Below are 19,655 nucleotides of genomic sequence, written 5' to 3' on the forward strand. Positions count from 1 at the left end.
ACATGTACTCTGATTCAGGCACTGTTCCAGTTACATGGGTACCATGGCAACTAGAGATAGTCCATGGCCTCCTGCAGTGGTGAATGTGCACTGTAGGCATCATGACAGGTGACTCACAGTGTCCTACGTGGTGGGATGGGAGGGGTGTTTGGGACTTTGATAGCCTAGGGCATCAGGGAGCATATTTTTGAGAAAGTGAGATTTTCATTAATCCTTGAAATATAAGCAAGGGTGACCCAAGCAAATAGGGAGGACTTGGGGCAGAAGGGACAGCTTGTGCTAGGGCCCAGGGTCAAGAGAGAAGCTGGCTGGGAGGAAGGGGAGAAGGCAGCAGGACTCGGATAGGGCATGAGAGCCAAGAGGGGCCGGGACAGTCAGAGGGCTGGGCAAGGCCAGGCCACCCCGGGAGGATGTGTGGCTTTTTCTATGGAGCCCTGGGGAGCCCTGGAGGCCTCAGAAGGCCAGGGGTGTGCGCTTTAGAGAAATCACTCTGGCTGCTGGCAGAGGATGAGTAGACACAGGATGAATAGATACAGGAAGCCCAAGACACATCCTGATCTCGCAGGTCACTTCCATAATTACCACCATCATCTACTGACTACCCACTGAATACCCGGGCACCAGAGAGAGGTCAGCATGCACTCTCAGTCCTTAGGGTTGGTCAAGGGAAGCATGGTGACCCTTATTATTGAAATAGGTGAAGAGGTTTACATGAGTAACCCAGGGTCATCCGTGGGCCATGGTGGAATTATAACTAGGGAGATCAACTTGTTTTAGTGTGCCGCCCTTGTCCCAGGAAAACCTCCAGGTCCTGGGCAGACTGAGACATCTGGTCACCTTAATATAATATATTTTATGTCTCTCTTCACTGTACCCCTCCCCTGGAAACCCTCACCGACTCCTGTCCACCCCATTGGGTGAGACATGAGCTGAACCTCTAGAAGCCCCCCTGTGAGCTGGGACAGGGGCGGAGGCAATGCTGGGATATGGCAAATCGCGTTTCCGGACAGAGGAGACATTTGTCATCACCTTATTGGGAGGGTGCCTGCTTCCGAAATATTGCCGGCGATTTTGCTAAATGTGTCTTAACGGGAGTGGGATAAATGCTGTCAGAGATAGAGGGGAGAGCGATGGCAGCTTCCGGGATAATGAACTACTTAGTTAAGATGAATCCGTGCTACTTCTGCTCCTGCTCCTCGATACCGCGCCGCGGGGGTGGGCGGGTTACGCACGGAAACTGATTGGCGGCAGATCCAACGCTGAGAAAGACAGGGCTCGTATTTAAGCGGGTGGCTGATTAATCGGCCGGCTCACTTCTTGGAGGATTGGTGTTGCGTCCTACAGTAAAGGAAAGTGGCAAGATTCCATTCCGTCAACCTCGGACACGGGATTGATGGGAGCAGGAAGGCCCAAAAAATCCAGTCCATCTCTCATGTTACAGATGAGGAAACAGAGACCCAGAGAAAGGGATGATATGCCCGGGGTCCCCTCTGGTAACATAGCTGAGACCAGAACTCGTGTCTCTTGTGCTTTCTGGCTGGTAGATGGACCCGTCACTCCCCACCCATCTGTCTGATCAGCGGCCCTTCCTCGCCGTCCTGGAGGCTTGATGCAGGGGTCCTGGCTGCAGGGGGCCATCTCAGATCTCCTGTCTTTGGCATTCTGTCTTCTGCTTTGGGAGGGGATTCCACCTGGGTCTCCTGGCTCCAATCCCAGTCCAGACAGGATGTCTGTCTGAGCTGGTTGTGTTTGGATCTTCGACTCTCTCACCAGACCCCAGACCCCACTCATCCCACCTCGATTCCAGACTGTCCTTCCTCCACTAGACAGTGGAAAGTAGGAGGAAGTAGAGACCTGGGGGGCTGGGAAGCGTGGCACCACCTCACCCTGCTCAGGGGCGCCCGCCTGTGTGGGCAGGGCTCGTGGGGAGCACAACCTGAGAACGTGCTTCACCCCATTGGACCCTGTGGTTGTTCCCACGGACACGTCACGCGTGGGGAGACTGAGTCCCACGGAGGATTCGTCACTTGCCCAGGTCACTACTGAGTGGTTTGAGCGAGAAACTTGAACTAGATAACTGACTTTAAATTTGCTGGAGGCATGTGTGTGAGAGACACAAGGAGAGCGAGGGAGGGACTTTTCTGAGAAAGAAGCAATCAGGGTATTAGGAAGATGATGGCATTTTGTGAACCAGGGTCTGCAAGTTCCTGTGTTTTCTTTTTGCAAAAAGATCCTTGGCCATGAACTCTCGCTGTCATCTCTCTCTCTCTCTCTCTCTCTGTGTGTGTGTTCTGGGAAGGTGATTTCTCACTTGTGATCCATGTATTGACTAGCACTAATGTGATCCTCACCCAGTGCATCTGTCAGAACATGGCCTTCCCTCCTGCCTTCTCCCTCCCTGCCCCAGCTAAAGATCTTTCCTCCAGACCTGAGGCTTTGTGGCTGAATGAATGAGAAAAAGAGGAGGCAGAAGGTAGGTCCTTCCAACTGGCTCTGGTCACTGCTCTCTCAGATCACATGGTTCTGGGGCTCCAGTGAACCTGACTCTCAGCCCGAGTTAGAAGCTGCCCAAGGGTGAGCCCCACATCTTACCTCCCTGACCCTGGGCATTGGCACCTGAAGCACTGGATCGTGGAGGTTGAGTCTGACTTCCGCTTCCACACTGATCCTCCCAAGGTCGATTCTTGTTTTTGTTTTTTCTTTATCCCGGAGTGTTGTAACCATTAAGTCCCAGGCAGGGGTCAGGCCCCTGGGCTTTATCTGCTCAATTGAAATCCCCGAGCCCATCATGGATGGTTTTCTCATTGAGGCGATTGGATTCGATTGATCCATCAGATCAATTCATGGCTGGACATCAGCCGGTGGGAAGCCAGTCACATGAGCCTGGGTGATCAGCCCAAGAAGGAGGTCCCCCGCCAAGCTGGAGGAGGCACCCAGCCCTCTTGGATGGGCTTCTGGGAGGCAGGGGAGAGGGTCAGAGCCCTCACCAGGCTGGCCTTGGTGTGCAGGTAGCAGTGTTGCCCAGGGCATCGCTCCAGGGCAAGAGTCCCAGGGATTCCCCGAAGACCGTGCTAGACAAGAAGTAACATCTGGTTCTTGCCGAGGATTGAGAGTTCTTCCCAGAAAGTGAGCCCATACTCATCTCCCACCACCCCATGGCCCGGGGGTTGGAATTGCCTCTCCCCTTGGGCGGCAGGGTGTGTGTCACGTGAGATTCGGGGTCCAGGAAACAAAGAGCAGCTCCCCAGGGCTCTCAGTTCCTTTTTACCAGGAGTATCTGAGCACCTAGGACACCATATCCTGATGAGGATTTCACGGGACTCTGGCTGCATAGAATGCTGCTGGCTGAGGGACCCACAGTCAAATAGGTTTGGAAACGCAGGATTAAATGCATTTTTAGCACGTTCATTTCCTGCAGGGCTTAGCAGGCTTACACATACCGTGACTGTCCAAAAGGGGGCTTGGAGGTGCAGTGTTTGACCGCAGAGTGGTTTCTCTGGGAAATCTCATGCAAGTGCATCGAGGTACTTTCTTCAGGAGCCAGCAGGTCCTACTTTCACAGGAGAATTCATCCCGAGAATAAGGGTTAAGATTGGAGGGGTCCCTGGGAGCCAGGGAAATTCCTAGAAAGGGAGACGACAAGGAGAAGAAAGAAGAGGGTGACCACAGCAGTGGTTCTCAACCTTTCTAATGCCGTGACCCTGCAATACAGCTCCTCATGTTGCGGTGACCCCAAACCAAAAAATAATTTTGGTGGCTACTTCATAACTGTAATTTTGCTACAGTTATGATTTGGGATGTAAATACCTGATATGCATTATGTATTTTCCGATGGCTTTAGGCGACCCCGCCAGGGTCGTGACCCACAGGTTGAGAACTGCTGGACTACAGTGAGGACAGTGCCCCCTACGGATGGGTCGGGGCTCTCCACTTCCCGCCCCAGTCAGCCCAGCCCTCCTGATGAGCTCATGCCCTCACCTCCCCATTCTCCTTTTTTTCCCCGTAGGCTACTTGACTGTCAACATTGAGCCTCTCCCACCCGTGGTGGCTGGTGATGCTGTGACCTTGAAGTGTAACTTCAAGACGGATGGTCGCATGCGTGAAATCGTGTGGTACCGGGTAAGTCGCCACCGCTGTCCCCTGCACGCCCATGGCCAGGGCTTAAGGTAGAGGCCCCAGAGTCTGTCTGGAGACCCTTCCAGGCTGGGCTCTGTCCTCAGCCCTAATGCAGTCCAGAACTGCCGTGTGCCCTCTGCCGAGTCGCCGTCCTCTGCTGACACCCTCCTCCAAGACCACTTTCCTCAACCTTGTCTTCGCTCTCAGGATCGGTCTCGTCCTGTTCTCTTTGTGTCCCCAATATGCTGCTATGCTCAGGAAAGCCCACTAGTCCCAAGTCACAGTTGCTGAGGACACTGTGGGTGCTGGGAGGGATGTTGAAGGTGGAAGGTCAGGCAGCAGGCTTTGGGTGATGCTTATGGCAGGGAAGAAAGAACAGAATAGCTTCCTGCCTTCTTAAAAATCAGATTGTAGAGCTAGTCTGCCTTCTGATCCAATTGCCTATAGGGCTAGTCCTGGCATCTGGCACCCTAAGTTTAGGTCTGAGAAAAGACGTTGTTAGAGATGTACAGATGTCCACGTGCTTAGGGCCCAGGTGTTGGCAACAGGAAGACCAGCTTGTGGTCTGGGGCACAAGTGTTGGTCTTTTTAGGCGCCGATAAAATCCTTTGTGTGCCTGGACTGAGCATCCCAGACTGGTCTCTCTTTGCCACAAGGAATTTGGGGCTGGCCGGGCTCAGGGGCAGGCCCTGCAGTATTGACATTCTTCTCGCAATGAACGTCAGGTTTGTAAGAGCGAGGTACCGCTGTCAGGAGCGGGTTAGGTGGAGAACACGCCCCTTTCACGATCTAAAACAGAGGTTGGCAAAACTCTTCAGTGAGGCTCAGAGTATAAATATTTTCCTCTCTGGCGACCATCTGGTCCCTGTCGCAACTACTGAGCCCTGCTGTTGTAGTGTGAAAACAGTGACAGACAGTGTGTCAATGGAAGGGCATGGCGGGGTTCCAGGAAAACTTGACTCACAGAGGCCGAACTTGAATTTCACAGGTCACAACATACTCTTTTTTTTGAAATTTTTATCAACCATTAAAAAAAGATGTAAAAACCATTCTGGGCTTGTAAGCCATACAAAAACAGGTTGTAGGCTGACTTGGTCCAATTTTGGTCGCAGTTTGCCCACCCCTGGTGCAAAAAAACAGTTCTCTAACCTCTGTAAGCTGTGTCCAACAGAGCTGGTCTCTGTGGAGGGTATGGAGCCCGGAGCAGGGAGGGACTGGTGTGGGGAGTCGGGGGGGGGGGGGAAGGTGGGCACAGTCAGGTGATGCGACATTTACAACTGCTTCCTTTGCTCTCTCAAGCTCTGCCCACATCCACGGCGCACGCCTGGAACCTGCTGGCTCACACTCACCATTCACGGCCGTGACTTAGAACTGCTCCCACCTCGTCTCCTTCTTCTTCTTCTTGGTCCAGTCTGGCTTTGAACCATCCTGCCCTTGCATTTCCTTCTTGTATTTTTGGTCTTTGATTCATTATTTGCTATTTTGTTGGCTGTGCCCCGGGTTCCTTTGAACCAAAATCATTCTCCATCTTCGTATAGTAGCCTGTCTCACTGAGATTCATGTCTAGGGCCCTCCACCCCAGCAGCCCAGGCCCCACAGGTGTGAACCTGATTTTCGGCACCCCACAAGGCCCCAGATTTAGATGAGGTTTCCATCCTTGATAGCTCGCTAGGCTTAGAGATAGTCGAGGCGTATGTAAAATCATGCCATGAACTGAATCGCTAAGAGGAGTATTTACATGATGCAGGACTGCTTGGCTGACACATGCTGTGAGCATCTCATTAGCACCTGGCAGAAGGACTGGGATGAATTAACTCCAGCTCACTGCTGACGGTGGGACCACGGCTCTCTCCCCCAACCATCCTTAGGAGATGGGATCCGGGATCCTGAGCGAGGGGCAGTGGAGGACCCGCCCAGCTGGCAGAAAGAAGTGTGGACATCCGGTGGGAACAGTTAAGGGGGAGGTAAAGGTGGGAGGGAGCTTGGAGACAGGAAAATATCAGTGGGCACCTCGCTGCCTCTGCCTTCCGTCCCTTGGAGTAAGAATCCTCACTCTTGTTTGAAATCAAATGTCACTGTGTCACGGTGGTGAATATCTCTCTGTGCAGGTCCCTGCCAGGGTCGGGCAGACATCAGTGCTGGGCCCAGGTGTAGGACTCCAGGTAGCTCAACTCTGTGTTTCCTGAGGACAGAAGGGGGGGGGGGGCTGGGACTGGGGCAAGAGGAAAATGCCAGCTCCCAGTTCAGGGGCCCGCCCTCCCCTTCTCCACCGCCAACTCTGAGAACCCTGTTCACCTCTCCCAGCCCAGGCCTGGCGCCCTCTCTCCGCCCTAGCCTGTGATCACATTGATTGCTTTAAGAATCTCTTACGGGTGTCAGGCCCTGCATATCGGGCCATGGTAGGCTGCACTAATTAATTTATTTTATTTCGTTTCACATCCTATGACTGAGGGCCTCTGGATTAGAGGGACATGCAGATGTATGCAAATCACATGCAAATTGCCCACTGGAGCCAAATGCTTGGGCCCTGTTGATTCTGTGACTGGACTGAGGAAGCAGCTCAGCTGACTTGGGCTTCTCCTTGGGCACAGGTGAGCCCTGAGTGCCCTGTCTATGAGGGGTAAGGATGGAGCTGGAGGATGGGAGGAAATTACAGGGGCATGGCTCCCTCTGCCTGCCACCACTCTGGCCTTCCCTCACTGATTGCTTCTTCTCCCAAGGAGCCAACTGAATCGAGAGAGATAAGAGCCTAGCAACATGGGGGCCCCAGGAACCACGGCTGGGCAGGGCTTCGGAGGAAGTGGGAGCAGCAGTAACAGGAGCCGCAGTCTCCTTCCCCGGCCAGACCCCCCCCATTACCACCACGCTTCACCCCCCAAACAGGGAGCTGCCCAGCCAGTGTTGTTTGTTTTCTGCACATGTGTTTGCCTCCCCAGCTTCCTTTCCGCGCCCTCCATGAAAGAGCTTACAGAGCCCAGCTTGGAAGGAAATGAATAGATTACACAGGCCCGGCCAGGGCTGTGTCCCCAGTCCCTTTAGAAGGGAAAAGCAGGGCATTGTGATGAGGCCACCCCTGTCCGCGCTCAGCCCAGTGGGCACAAAATGGCCCAAAATCTGTGGAAAGCCCAGCAGCCCCCTCTCTGGTCCTAAAAGACAGTATCTCAGCAGTGGGGTCATCCTGAGCTTTCAGAAACTTTGGGAGTGGACTGGGTTCTTGGGGCAAGTTGGGGAAGCTGGTGAAATGGTCTGAAGCGAAAGGCATTGCCTACTCGGGGTTAACAGGATTTCTGGCTGAGTGTTTGGGTAAAGCTGGTGCCTTGTGGGGCCCTCGGAAGTGCGGTGGGGACAGGGAGACTAGGAGGAGGTGGCCAAGGTCTGCCCCTTGGACACTTTGCCCCATGGCCTGGCCAATTTGTAGAAGATGCCAAAATTATAGACTAACTCCAGAAAGTGTACATTATCGGAGCCCCTGGGTCTGTGCTGTCCAATGAACTAGCTACTAGTCACACATGGCTATTTAAATTTAATTATATTAAATTAGAAGTGTTTTTCCTCAGCCAGACTCATTAGCCACATGTGATTAGTGGCTACCGTATTGGACAGAGCAGCAGGTATGGGGCGTTTCCATCATCACAGAAAGTCCTACCGGACAGCTTGCTGTAGATATTTGAAATTCCTTTTGTGGCCTCTGGCATATACTATGCTTTCCTGTCAAAGGAGTAACAGTGAATGTTCATTGAGCCAGATTTCCAGGAAAACTCACTCCAAAATGAACTTCAGAAAAAGGAATTGTATTTGTTTTGTAACCTTCCATCATTAGATGGCAGGGCATGGGGGTGGTGGGAAGATGGATCATCCTTTCGAAGATTTCTTTGAAAATATAGAGTTTCCAAGAGAATTGTCAGGCCCTTAAAGTTCTGGGTATCACAGCTGTCTATCAAAGCCCTATTCAACTTGCGGATGCGTCCCAGCCCTTTTCACCACCCCCCAGTGCTTTCTCCCCTGTTGCATGGGTTCCTCTCCTAGTTTTGAGTCTCCCAGGCTCCCTCTTCACAGCTCAGGCACATAGCCCTCCTTTTCCCCTAGAAAAATACAGTGGCTAATAGAGTAGAGATGCAATTCCCTACCTTGCCAGTAGGAGGCTCTCACCTGACAAACAAAATACCCTAGCATTACAAAGTCTTGGTTCTAAAAAACAAATGATAAATAATACCTTTACTTTCTATATTCATTTACACCTGTAATTGGGGGGCTCATTTAGTAATGCTGCTAATACTATTTTGAATGGCTAACTCTTGAGCCTTTACTATGTGACATGCGTACAGGACCACCTTTCATTTTCCTGTTGGCCTTGAGAGACAGGTCTTATGGTTAAGCCGATTTTTCAGATTAAGAAAGTGAGGCCATCCAAAGAGAGGATTTCGGCTAATGTTGCCGTTCCTGATGTCCGCAGAAAGTTCTAGATGCTCCCTCCTCCATGATTCCTCTTTATGGGCCTACGGTCCAGCTCTTAACACATCGTATCAAAACACCTGTCTTCCCACTGGGCTGTGAGCAACTCAGACACAAACGGTATGTCTTTCCCCTGCTGTATCCTTACTAGGTATGCCTCGTAGTCACCTCAGGAAGTCTTTGTTGAGTGAGCAAATGGTAGAGCTGCAAATATAAATGCATGTGCACGTTCAACCGGCTGTGCCATGTACACTTCTGTTTCCGGTGGCCGTGTGTGTGCAGCCGATAGCATCGTTCTGTTCGGGGGTGAGTGTGAGTCTTGGAATACTCAGGGGCTTTGTGGAGTAGGAAGAAAAAGGAACATTTCTGATTGGGGAATACTGTCCAAACTCATTTAGTTGGAGGTCACCTGCCCAGCAGGCAAAGCCAAAGGTCTGTTTATATCACAGAAATCCATTAAACAACCACAGAGAATCATGGGAATTTAACCTTTCATAGCCATTTTTATTATCTCTCCTTTGTTTTGTCTCTTTCTTTCACAATTTGTTCCCAAGAGCCGCGCGCGGGGGCCCAGGTTACAAGACCACAGTTAAGAGAGCCATGGAGCGAGGTAGAGAAGAGATCTAAAAACAGCGATAACACCCCCCACTTTCAGGAGCCCCTTATCTTACCTCTTTCAGCTTGTGGGGAACGTGTGTCTGATTTGTGATGTAAATGCTTCCACCATGATTCTACCTGGCTACGCAAGCTTCCCATTTGCGGGCCTTTGTAGTGAGAGTCTATGGGTGTTTGGGACCATCAGAGAAAGGGTCGAGACTGAAGGTTGAGAAGGGTAAGGTAGAAAGAGAGAGGACTTAGGCATCAGAATACCTGCGTAGGAGTTCAGGGTGTGTGACTTTGGGCAGTGACCTAATCTTTCCGCATTTTCGAAACCTCATCTGAAATTGGACATGAACACATCTACATCATAAACTTAAATGAGGTAATGTCTGTGATCAAACAAGCCCAGTGCTTGGCTTATTATGGCACCTATTTAATAAATGGTAGCTGTTGTCTTATCATGTCACTTGGTAGCTTAAGGGATCCAGAGAGGAAAATTATAAAACAAGAGTGGAACATGTTTGGGGAGGATCGCCAAGATCAGATTCTTTGAATTCTATCGTACCACCTACATTCCCAAGGTAGGTGGGTAGAGACCACACTTTATACAGGTATGTTGTTCCTGTGTGGCTATGCTGGTGCACTCACTGAATTTCAATTCTTGGAAATATCATCACATTTTCAATGGACCTTAACTCTCTGAAATAAGGAGTTGTTCCAAAATGACTTCACTAGCATCGACTCTCTCCTAATCTGCCTTTTGTTGTGGGGATGATCATAAGGGAGCATTATAGTCCAATGACCTCATAAGAGCAAGAAGGCAGATAAGATACACTCTTGGTGATGAGCATGGACCAGAGCTCAAGTTCTGGAGTACTGAGCTGGGCCAACCCCCCGCCCTCTTTAGCTCTTCTGCTTGGAGCCCAGCATGGTAGCTACTCAACCTGGCTTCTCCTTGCTACTCCCCTGGACCCACATCCTGATCTTGGGCTCACAATGCTTACAGTTCCAAGATCTGGAGAAGGAAAGGAAGAAGGAAGACAAGAGTTCTTCTTCACAGAGCCAGAGCCAAGCAGGTCCAAGCTGCCTTGTCCATCCCCTGCCCCTAGCCTTCCAAAGGGGCAGACTGTCTCTGTGAGCCATTTTCCACACCCAATCTTATCACACCGGTCACATGAAAGGAAAGAGAGGGTACCAGAGAGAGGGCCCACCAAAGGACAGTTGATTATAATATAACTGTAATAACACATAAAAGAGAAACACTAAAAAAGAATTCAGTTCTAAGTCTAATTCTATTTCAATTCTTTTATTCCATCTTCAGCCATTGTGGGTTACTCCTCACCCACGTCACACAGCTCCTCCTTCCTGGGATGGAGTGATGGGAGAAACCTTAAGCTCCCCCTAGAGGTCCAAGTGTTAATTGCAATTATTGCCAACCCCATCCTTGGTCTTTAATGGGAGCTCAGTTGTAAAGCCATTGACCACTCTGACTGCTCTTTAGAATTTTCAAAGGGGCCTGTAAAAAATACTATTGCCTGAGCCTCACCCTATCATTATTGAATCAGAATCTCCAGGATTGGAGCCTTAGAGCCTTTGTACTTTTAACCAGGTCCTTTAGGTGAGTGTGATGCCTTTTGGTTCAACCAGGAGTCAGGTTCTTGTGTCTGGGAAACTGATAGAGGGAGCTGCTCCATCCATTCATTCAACATTAATTCAGCACACAGTTACTGAGCCAGATGGTTCTAGGCACTGGGGGCACATCAAGGACCAAGACAACAAGATCTCGAAGTCATGCAGTTTGCCTTGGGGGAGGAATTAAAAAAGATACACAACAAACAAGAAAAAAATACCAGATAATGACAAGGGTTAGTAGATAGAGTGAAAATAGGCCAATGGGATAGAAGGGGATTGGGTGGCCAGTGCATATCATTAAAGTAGGCTGATGGGATAGAGAAGGATTGGGTGGGCAGGAAAAGACTCATTTAAACTGTGATCTCAAGGAGGTGGAGCATTGCAGGCAGAGGGTGGAGCAAATGCAAAGGACCTGTGTTGAGAATATTCATTTCATGTTCAAAGAACAGGAGGTCGCACCAGGTGGCCTGTGTGGAGTGAGTGGGGAGTGCTAACAGAGGAGGTGAGGCAGATGGGGACCTGGGGGGAGATGAGGAGGACCCTTCATGCCAGGCTCTGTGCACAGGGAACTGGAGCTGGCATTACTCTGAGACAGGGGTCAGGAAACTTTTTGGCTGAGAGAACCATGAACGCCACATATTTTAAAATGTAATTCCATGAGAGCCATACAATGACCCGTGTACATTATGCATTATCCAATAAAAATTTGGTGTTGTCCCGGAGGACAGCTGTGATTGGCTCCAGCCACCCGCAGCCATGAACATGAGCGGTAGGAAATGAATGGATTGTAATACATGAGAATGTTTTATATTTTTAACAATTTTTTTTTATTATTAAAGATTTGTCTGCGAGCCAGATGCAGCCATCAAAAGAGCCACATCTGGCTCGGGAACCACAGGTTCCCGACCCCTGAAGGGCAGCTTTGGAGGGTTTTAAGCAGGGAAACAATGGGACCAGACCTGGTTTACTCAATTCAAAGATCGCCTTCCGAGTGGAGGCTGGATTGTAGGGGAGGCAAGACTGGAAACAGAGATCACAGTTCAGGCAAGAGGCGACAGTGGCTTGGGCGAGGACTGAGATGGTGGAGATGACCCGAAGGAGGAAGTTCTGCTATGACTTGTGGGTAGAGTTTAGAAGGCTGGCTAATGCATGGAAGGGGTGAGAGGGAGGGAGGGTTTGGGGTGACTCCTGGATTTCAGGCTTGAGCAGCTTGGTGTGTGGGAGGTGGGGTGGGGGTGGGGTGAGGGCAGTGCTGTTTACTGAGACTCAGAGGAGAGAAGGGAGGAGACCATTGAAAAGAATTCTCCGTCAGCCATGCTTTGTCTCAGAATGGCTCTGACACAGGGAGATGAAGCTCTCAGAGCAGTGGTCGAGGCTACAAATCTGGAATTCTGGGGAGATGTCAAGATTGGAGATTAGTACTTGGGAGTTATCAGAGGACAAATAGATTTAAAGCCATGAGCCTGAACGAGATGACAGGGTGGGGACAAGAGAGGAGCACCCCGTGCGGACCCTGGGCGCTCAAGATTTACAGACAGGGAAGCAGACCAGCCAAGAGACTGAGAAGAAGCAGCCGGGAAGATATGAAGAAAGCTCGGAGTGGATGTCCCAGATCTCAGGAGAGAAGAATCAGCTGTGCCCAGTGCTGCAGTGAGGTGACTCAAGAACAGAAAAATGACCATGAATTTGACAAGATGGTGCCCTCTGGGGACCTGGACAAGAACAGCCTCCTTGCAATTAGTAGAGGCAGAAGCGTGGCTGGGGTGCGCTGAAGGACGCACTGAGACCAGCTGTGGAGTGGCCTTGAGGTTTGGACGATGAAAGGGATTTGACCTTGAACATTTGGACAGACCTGTGCAGATAAAGACACCATCGCCTCTACTTGGCTCATCTCCATCTGCATGTCTTTTGTAAACTGCCAAGTACATCATCTACTCCCGGCTTCCCCAGCCCTGCCATCCGGAACTGGTGGCAGCCTCACTCTCCTCCTCCTCCAGAATGGGACAGCGGCTGCCCAGAGAGTTTAGGGGATTCTAGAGTAATTGAGCAATGCATGTGGTATTTGGAAGAATGATCTCAGCTCTAGCATCCAATGAACTCAGCGCCCTTTGGACCACAGCCGTTCACACAACCTTCCTGAGGTCCTGCTTGGTCTGAGCGTAGAACTCAGGGCTGGAGATATAAAGGACAGCGGACCCACTACCCCCCAGGGGGCAGGCCACCCAGGTGTCATTAAGTTGTAAAGATCTGTTTCCTTATCTGGCCAAGGGGCTCCGTTCACTTCCCCTAAGTATCCCACCCGGATCTGTGTGAAACAAAGGCGGCATTCTGCAGATGAGTCATCACCCCTGGGCGCAGGGGTGATCGGCTTGGCCTGCAGGACTTCATCCTCTCTTTCCCACCCGGGCCGAGTCTCACTCACTCTCCCCTCTGGGAAGCCTTCTGACCCGGCTCCCCAAGACGGAATGAAGAGATCCTCCCTTTATCTTCCCTCAGCATGTTGTACAGACTTCAATTAGAGACAGACCACCTGCCTTTCGGTTCTCCGTCTCGTCTTTGTAACTGTGGCCGAGATTTATTTATCTGTTTCTCCAATGTGTGCCATGGTGCCGGCAAGCCCCAGCCCAGGGTCCTCCTGTGGGGGTGTCTGGATCCCTAAGAAGTAGATGTATAGATTTTTGGAGCTGCTGGCAACCCCAGAAAGTGAACCAAATATGTTGTGTGTATTTGGTAGAAGGGGAAGGGGCTGAAAGTTATCAAAGGGGCCTGTGACACCCTGAAAAGTTCAAGAACAGCAGCAGCCAGTGCCCAGGTGTTTGCGAGTGTGCGCCGACGTCATGATCTCCACCTTTGGGTCATCGCAGGCCCTACTCAGGACGGATCTAGGGGACCGAGGGGCTGTGAGGCCACACCAGAAAGCCTGTGGTCCATGAGCCTTTCGGGACCTGGGGGGAGGTGGTGCTGCAGTCAGCCTTAGGTGGGAAGAGCAGTAGAGGGGTGGGAAGTTGCAGTTAGGCTCCATCCAGATGCTATAGGACAGTCAGGAGGACAGTCCCATAGGACAGGGCGTAGGACAGTTACCTGTGCCCTCGGCCAGGTAAAGGAGATAAGATGGGAAGAAAGGAAAGGCTGGCTTTGGCAAGCACCTCATTGCTCTCCCTGGCTTTTTCATATGGGGCTGATAAAGAGTGCTTGGCTCCCACATTATTGAGAGGGAGTGCCAACAGTTGTTATGGACACCCAAATAACAAGATATTCTATTGGCCCACATGTGGGCTCCACCAGGAATAAGCCTTCCCATTGGATAGTTGTGAAAGACACAGTAGACAGACAGCTCCGGAAGGTGAATGACTTAGCTGGCTCTGGAGAGTTTGTCTTCACTTCCCAAGTGCACAGAAGAGAAAGGTGCCTGGGGCAAAATATCGTGCTGTGTGACCTTGAGCAAATCACTTTCCCTATCTGAGCCAAAAGATCTTCATCCGTAAAAATGAAAGGGTGAAGAGAGATGGTCTCTATAGAATGTGCTGTCTCTTTCCCACCTTGCAGCCAATGTCCCTCCTTCTTTTCCTTCTTCCCAGAGGACCCCCGGCTGGGGGGAGAGGCTGGCACTCCCTGACAGGGCTTCCCTAGGGTGAGGCTTGGATAATTCACCAGGGATGGAGAGCCTGTCTTGTTGCTGTTGGGGCCTCTGAGCCAGTAGACTCTGGAGCTATATTAAGCCTAGAGTGTGATTTCCAGAGGCTGCCTGACTTAGTCCTGCTGGGTTTAAATGACAAGGGGGCTGACTTAACTTGTCAGAGGAGGATTTAAGGTGAACTTCCACTCCAGCATGCCAGCGAAATAAAATAAGACTGAAATGAGGGATGTTTCCCAGAAGACCAGCTCAGAATCCTCCTCCATCTAAGTCCTTCCTCCTCCTTCTCTTTCTACCTGCTGTGTTGGGGGCTGTCGTCCTCAGCGGGTGGGTGACTGTGTCCTCTCACCAGGAGACTCACGGGGCAGTCATACAGTCTCCCTGTTGCAGATGGGCACAGCCTGGTGCTTTTCTAAAGAATGCACATCTGACTGTACCATGATCATACCACCTTTTACAAGAGCTCCCATCATCTTAGGACCAAGTTCAAGGTCATTGGCACAACATACAAGGTTCCTCTTCATTTCTTTTTTTTGTTTGTTTGTTTGTTTTTTTCATTTTTCTGAAGCTGGAAACAGGGAGAGACAGTCAGACAGACTCCCGCATGCGCCCGACCGGGATCCACCCGGCACGCCCACCAGGGGCAACGCTCTGCCCACCAGGGGGCGATGCTCTGCCCCTCCGGGGCGTCGCCATGTTGCGACCAGAGCCACTCTAGCGCCTGAGGCAGAGGCCACAGAGCCATCCCCAGCGCCCGGGCCATCTTTGCTCCAATGGAGCCTTGGCTGCGGGAGGGGAAGAGAGAGACAGAGAAGAAAGTGCGGCAGAGGGGTGGAGAAGCAAATGGGCGCTTCTCCTGTGTGCCCTGGCCGGGAATCGAACCCGGGTCCTCCGCACGCTAGGCCGACGCTCTACCGCTGAGCCAACCGGCCAGGGCCCTCTTCATTTCTTTAGCCTTATTTCCTACTACATTCCCACATGGGCTCACCACCTGAGTGGCCTACTTGCAGTTCTCAGGACTGCCAACCCTCTTTCCCGCCTCCATGCTGGGGCACGTGCTGCCTCCTCTGCCTGCCATGGCCCCACCCCTTCCCTCTGTTGAACTTTCATTTCTCTTCCCAGATCAGCCGCGGTGTCACCCCCAGAGACCTCTCCCATGCCCCGCCCCCTTCCACCTTCATGCAACTGCCATGACGCAGGCTGACTGACATTCCTAGAACACTCTCAAAACACTCAGAATTCAACCCTGTGCCTTAACACGCAGGGCTCATGTATTCATTAATGCAGCAGCTATTTCTTGAGCACCTACAGCAGCATGCCAAGTGCTGGGACTAGAGCACTGAATAAGAATGACCTGGCCTTGTTTTTAAGCAGGGGAACAGATCTGACACGAGAGATTGTTAAATAAAGTCTTTCTTAAAATTGTGGTAACTTTTTTCAGATGGATGGGTGTCCACTAGCTGAGAGTTCACAACAGGGCAGTTGATTGTAATAGTTGAACAGTTGAATGTTCCTCTTGGAATGCAAGCCCTTTGTTGGTAAGGAATAGGCGTCCTGTTAGTCTTCGTATCTGAGCACATAGCTTAGACAACTAAGAACAGATGGATGGATGGATGGATGGATGGATGGATGGAAATCTTCTGTGGTTGTGAGAGAGACATAGAAGTGAACTATTAGTTGAGGAGGTAAAGAATTTTCTCACAGCTAAAGCTTTTCAACAATGGGTGGGACGTCTTGGGGACTGCTGAAGATGTCTAAGAAAACGTTACAAATACGGTAGAAATGATTTCTAGCTTCCAAGCCTCAGTGAGCCCAGGGCAGGATGGCACTATTTCAGCTCTGGAATTCTAGGTTACAACCCGTCCAGCTGCCCGGCGATGACTTCATGGCCGGGCAGAGATAGAGCATCCAGTCAACGTGGCCAGCCCCCTATCACACGTGGGCTGCCAGGATCTGCCCAAGTTCTGCATTCCTTAGGAGTGGGGTGATTACAAATATTCTGGGAATTAGACGCATGTGGGTGTCCCACCCTTGAGGGAACATTCAGAGGAGTCATGTGGGAGCCGAGAAGAGAGGGAGGATGTGGAGAAAGTTGGGAAGGGCAGGTCCAGAACATTCCGCAGCCAGAGGCCTTGTGAAACTCTTCTCAGCCCATGCCACCTGCTTGAAGCACACCAGGAAGCCTCCCATTGTTCTTAGGATACAGACCAAAATCGCTGGCCCTGCCTTACATGGCCCTGCATGGCCTGGCTCCGGCCTGCCTCTCCAGGCTCAGTGCCCTGGGCGCTCCCATGAATGAAGAAGGTGTAGGTATTCAGGGGCCTCAGAGGGCCTTGGGCGGAGGAGGCAGGAGGCCTGGAGGAGAGCCGAAAGGGCCCTGCAAACTGAACGTTGTTATGCTCATCCTAGAGCCAGGGAGCCTGAGAGTTGGTGGGGATAAGCACCCTGCTGTAAGATATGCTTCTAGGGAGTGGTCAGGGCAAGCTTCGAGACCTGCTGGTGTGCTCCAGAGCAATGCTCTGGATGTTAGGCTCCTTTAAAGGCTGCCAATAAAACACTGAGTGGGAGGGGTTTCCCCCTGAGTGACAGGCAGCCCAAGGGCTGCACCTTTAGCAGGACTGCGCTCCTTTGGCTTGGGGAGCCTGGCTCTTCCTCATAACCATTGTTAATGCCATCGCTGTAGTACATACGGGTCAGGTGTTGGGGCAGGGATGTTACAGAGTCACCTCACTGAATCCTTGCAGAGAACATCGGATACTGGTACTCTTGTCCGTTTTAGAGTTGAGGACAACAAGGCTCAGAGAGGAAGTAACTAGCCCCCAACCTCACAGACAGTAACATGGTGCGGGACTTGTGCATCAGCCCGTCTGACTTCCCCTCGCAGCCCGACAGCTCTTCTCAGCATCCTGCCCGGTCCACAGAGCCGACAGGGCCAGCTGGGCCCCCCTCTGCGCAGCTCCGCAGACTCTGTCACAGAGAAGAGGTGGAGAGGGACAGCGAGGTGGGTGTCCTCATTATCACACAGCCAGGGTGGCCTGTCTGCAGAGGCAGTATAACTGACCCACACTGAGGCCGTCAACGTCAACGGGAGACCAGAGGGAAAGCACAGCCCTCCCCCCCCCCCCCCCAGAGATGACACAGGCAGCATGGCTCACCTACCCCGACAGCCACGCTGAGCTGACAGGTGGAAGAGACGGGACCCGCACCTCTGCACACCTCCCCGCATGCCCCACCTGCACGCGGGGCAGCTGCCCAAGTTCCTTTGGTGAACGTGGCAAAATGTTTGGTGATACCTTCTTGGAACCAGGGCACACAGCCCCCCGGGAATCTGTTAACGAGGGAGACGGGTGGCCTGGATTCGTGGGAAGTCTGAATTGGAGACTGTTCTTTAAGAAATGGAGTTTTATTATTATTGCTGTTATTTTGCAAGGCAGTAGAGTAGCTCAAATGAGTCTAAACATGGGTTGTCAAGTAGTGGTCCTTGGGGGACCCGCTTTAACGGTTGTAATAATCATTTTAATTGGCACATTAATTATACGTGAGCAGGTGCTTCCAAAATAATTGAAGGTGTTGGAAAGCTGTTTATTTCTTTAAGTGGTTTAAACATTCCCCTTTAACCCTGTCTACTCGATGAATATGAAATCACGCCGGGCCCGTTCCTCGGAGACGGAGAGCGGTGCCGCCCGCCCGCCTGCGCGTGTGGCTCTGAGTTGGTGAGGCCTCCAGCTCCTGCCTTCGTTCCCTTGTGTGGTGAACTAACGCCCATGGGAAACCTGGGCAGGGCTCTGGGGTCCAAAGCAGAGGTGCCATCCTAGCCCAGACTCCGCTGGGAGAGACAGATGTCACCGAGACGAGGAGGAGGAGCCCCCACACTAGTCTGGAGCTGATCCCGAATGAGGTCGAGGACAGCTGGCATGGCAAGCAGAGGTCAGCACAGGTGCAAAGACCCAGAGGGCGGCCCATCAAAATCCCATCAGGTGCTGGTGAAAGATGAGAGGAGGAGAGGGAGGAAGAGGAGGCAAAGGGGGAGGAGGGCCATCAGGGACCCAGCAGTTTGGGCCAAGTCATGGGGGGGGGGGGGCGGTCCATGCGTTAGAGCTTGGATTGTATTTGGAAGCAATCAAAGGCAAAAGAGCAGTGTCATCCAACTGTACAAGTTTCTAGACCCCTCCCCAGAGCTGTCTGATAGGCATCTCCGACTTGACATGGCCAAAGCGAAATTCTGTATTTTTTCCCCAAAACTTGTTTCTCCCTATTGTTCCCCATCTGAGTAATTGACATCATCATCCACCTGGTGAGTCAAGCTAAAAACCTAGGGATCAGCCCTGTCTCCTTTCTTCCCTTGCCCCGCCCCTTCCCTACAGCTCTGCCATTTAGACAGACCTCATGCCCTGGACCCACCTGCTTCTTCCTGTCTCTGGCCGAAGGCTCTCTCACCAGCCAGAGTTCCCAGCCTCCTGACTTGCTTCCCCCCTAACCAGTGTCCACATAGCAGCCAGACTGATCTTTTCAAAACAGAACCAGGTCAAGAAGTCAGTCCTTAGCTTTGACTAATCCTTTAGAATAAACTCCCCGAGGCATGACTCTTGCCTTATCCTCAACCACCCCAGCCCAAGTGTTCTGTAAACAACCCCAGTACACTGTTTCTAACAGTCCAGGCTGGCCCCACTGATTCCTGATGCCAGGAGCCTGCAGTGGAGTTTCAAAGAAGAGCAGCTTGCGTGGCCCAGCGAGAGCGTGGACCAGAGGTGAAGGGGCCGCTGAGCGGAGTGGACGCCGGAGGCAGAAAGATTTGAGCTCAGGTCCAGGCTCCGTCTCTTCCCCCCCCCTCCCCCCCAACCTCTGTCTTCCTCCCATGTCTGTGTCTGTCTGTAAAATGAGCCAGTGATTATTGTGCTGGCCCCGTGGGAAGGAAGTGAGAGTCGCCACGCGACCCAGTTTGCCTGGAACAGTCCACACCGCGCTTGCTGTCTGAGCGTGATTGTTAGGAGCATCCCACTCTTCGTCTCAAAAAAGTGCACAAGATTGGGTGATAAATCTCAGTGTCATCAGTTCTGCTTTTCGGATGTTAACTCTCGTGATGGCACTCTAGCTCTCTGTGAACACAGGCTAAGGGACAGCTTCAAGGGCAGCGCCCCTCCATTGCCAGCAGTCCTGAGTAACTGTCGGAAAGAGGGAGGGGCCCTAGCCCCTGGATGAAGAGAGAACCCTGACCTGGGCT

At 51.8% G+C, this 19,655-nt stretch overlaps 1 protein-coding gene across 1 annotated transcript in view; it reads left to right on the forward strand.

Moving 5' to 3' along the window:
* IGSF21 (immunoglobin superfamily member 21) overlaps positions 1 to 19,655 on the forward strand; it is a 244,573-nt gene that overhangs the window by 102,050 nt on the left and 122,868 nt on the right. The window contains exon 2 of the mRNA XM_066372031.1: positions 4,007 to 4,119. Coding sequence (XP_066228128.1) covers positions 4,007 to 4,119 — 113 coding nt within the window. The remainder of the gene's footprint in view (positions 1 to 4,006; positions 4,120 to 19,655) is intronic.

Source organism: Saccopteryx leptura, chromosome 3 (genome assembly GCF_036850995.1).
Source record: "Saccopteryx leptura isolate mSacLep1 chromosome 3, mSacLep1_pri_phased_curated, whole genome shotgun sequence".
Lineage (NCBI taxonomy): Eukaryota > Metazoa > Chordata > Mammalia > Chiroptera > Emballonuridae > Saccopteryx > Saccopteryx leptura.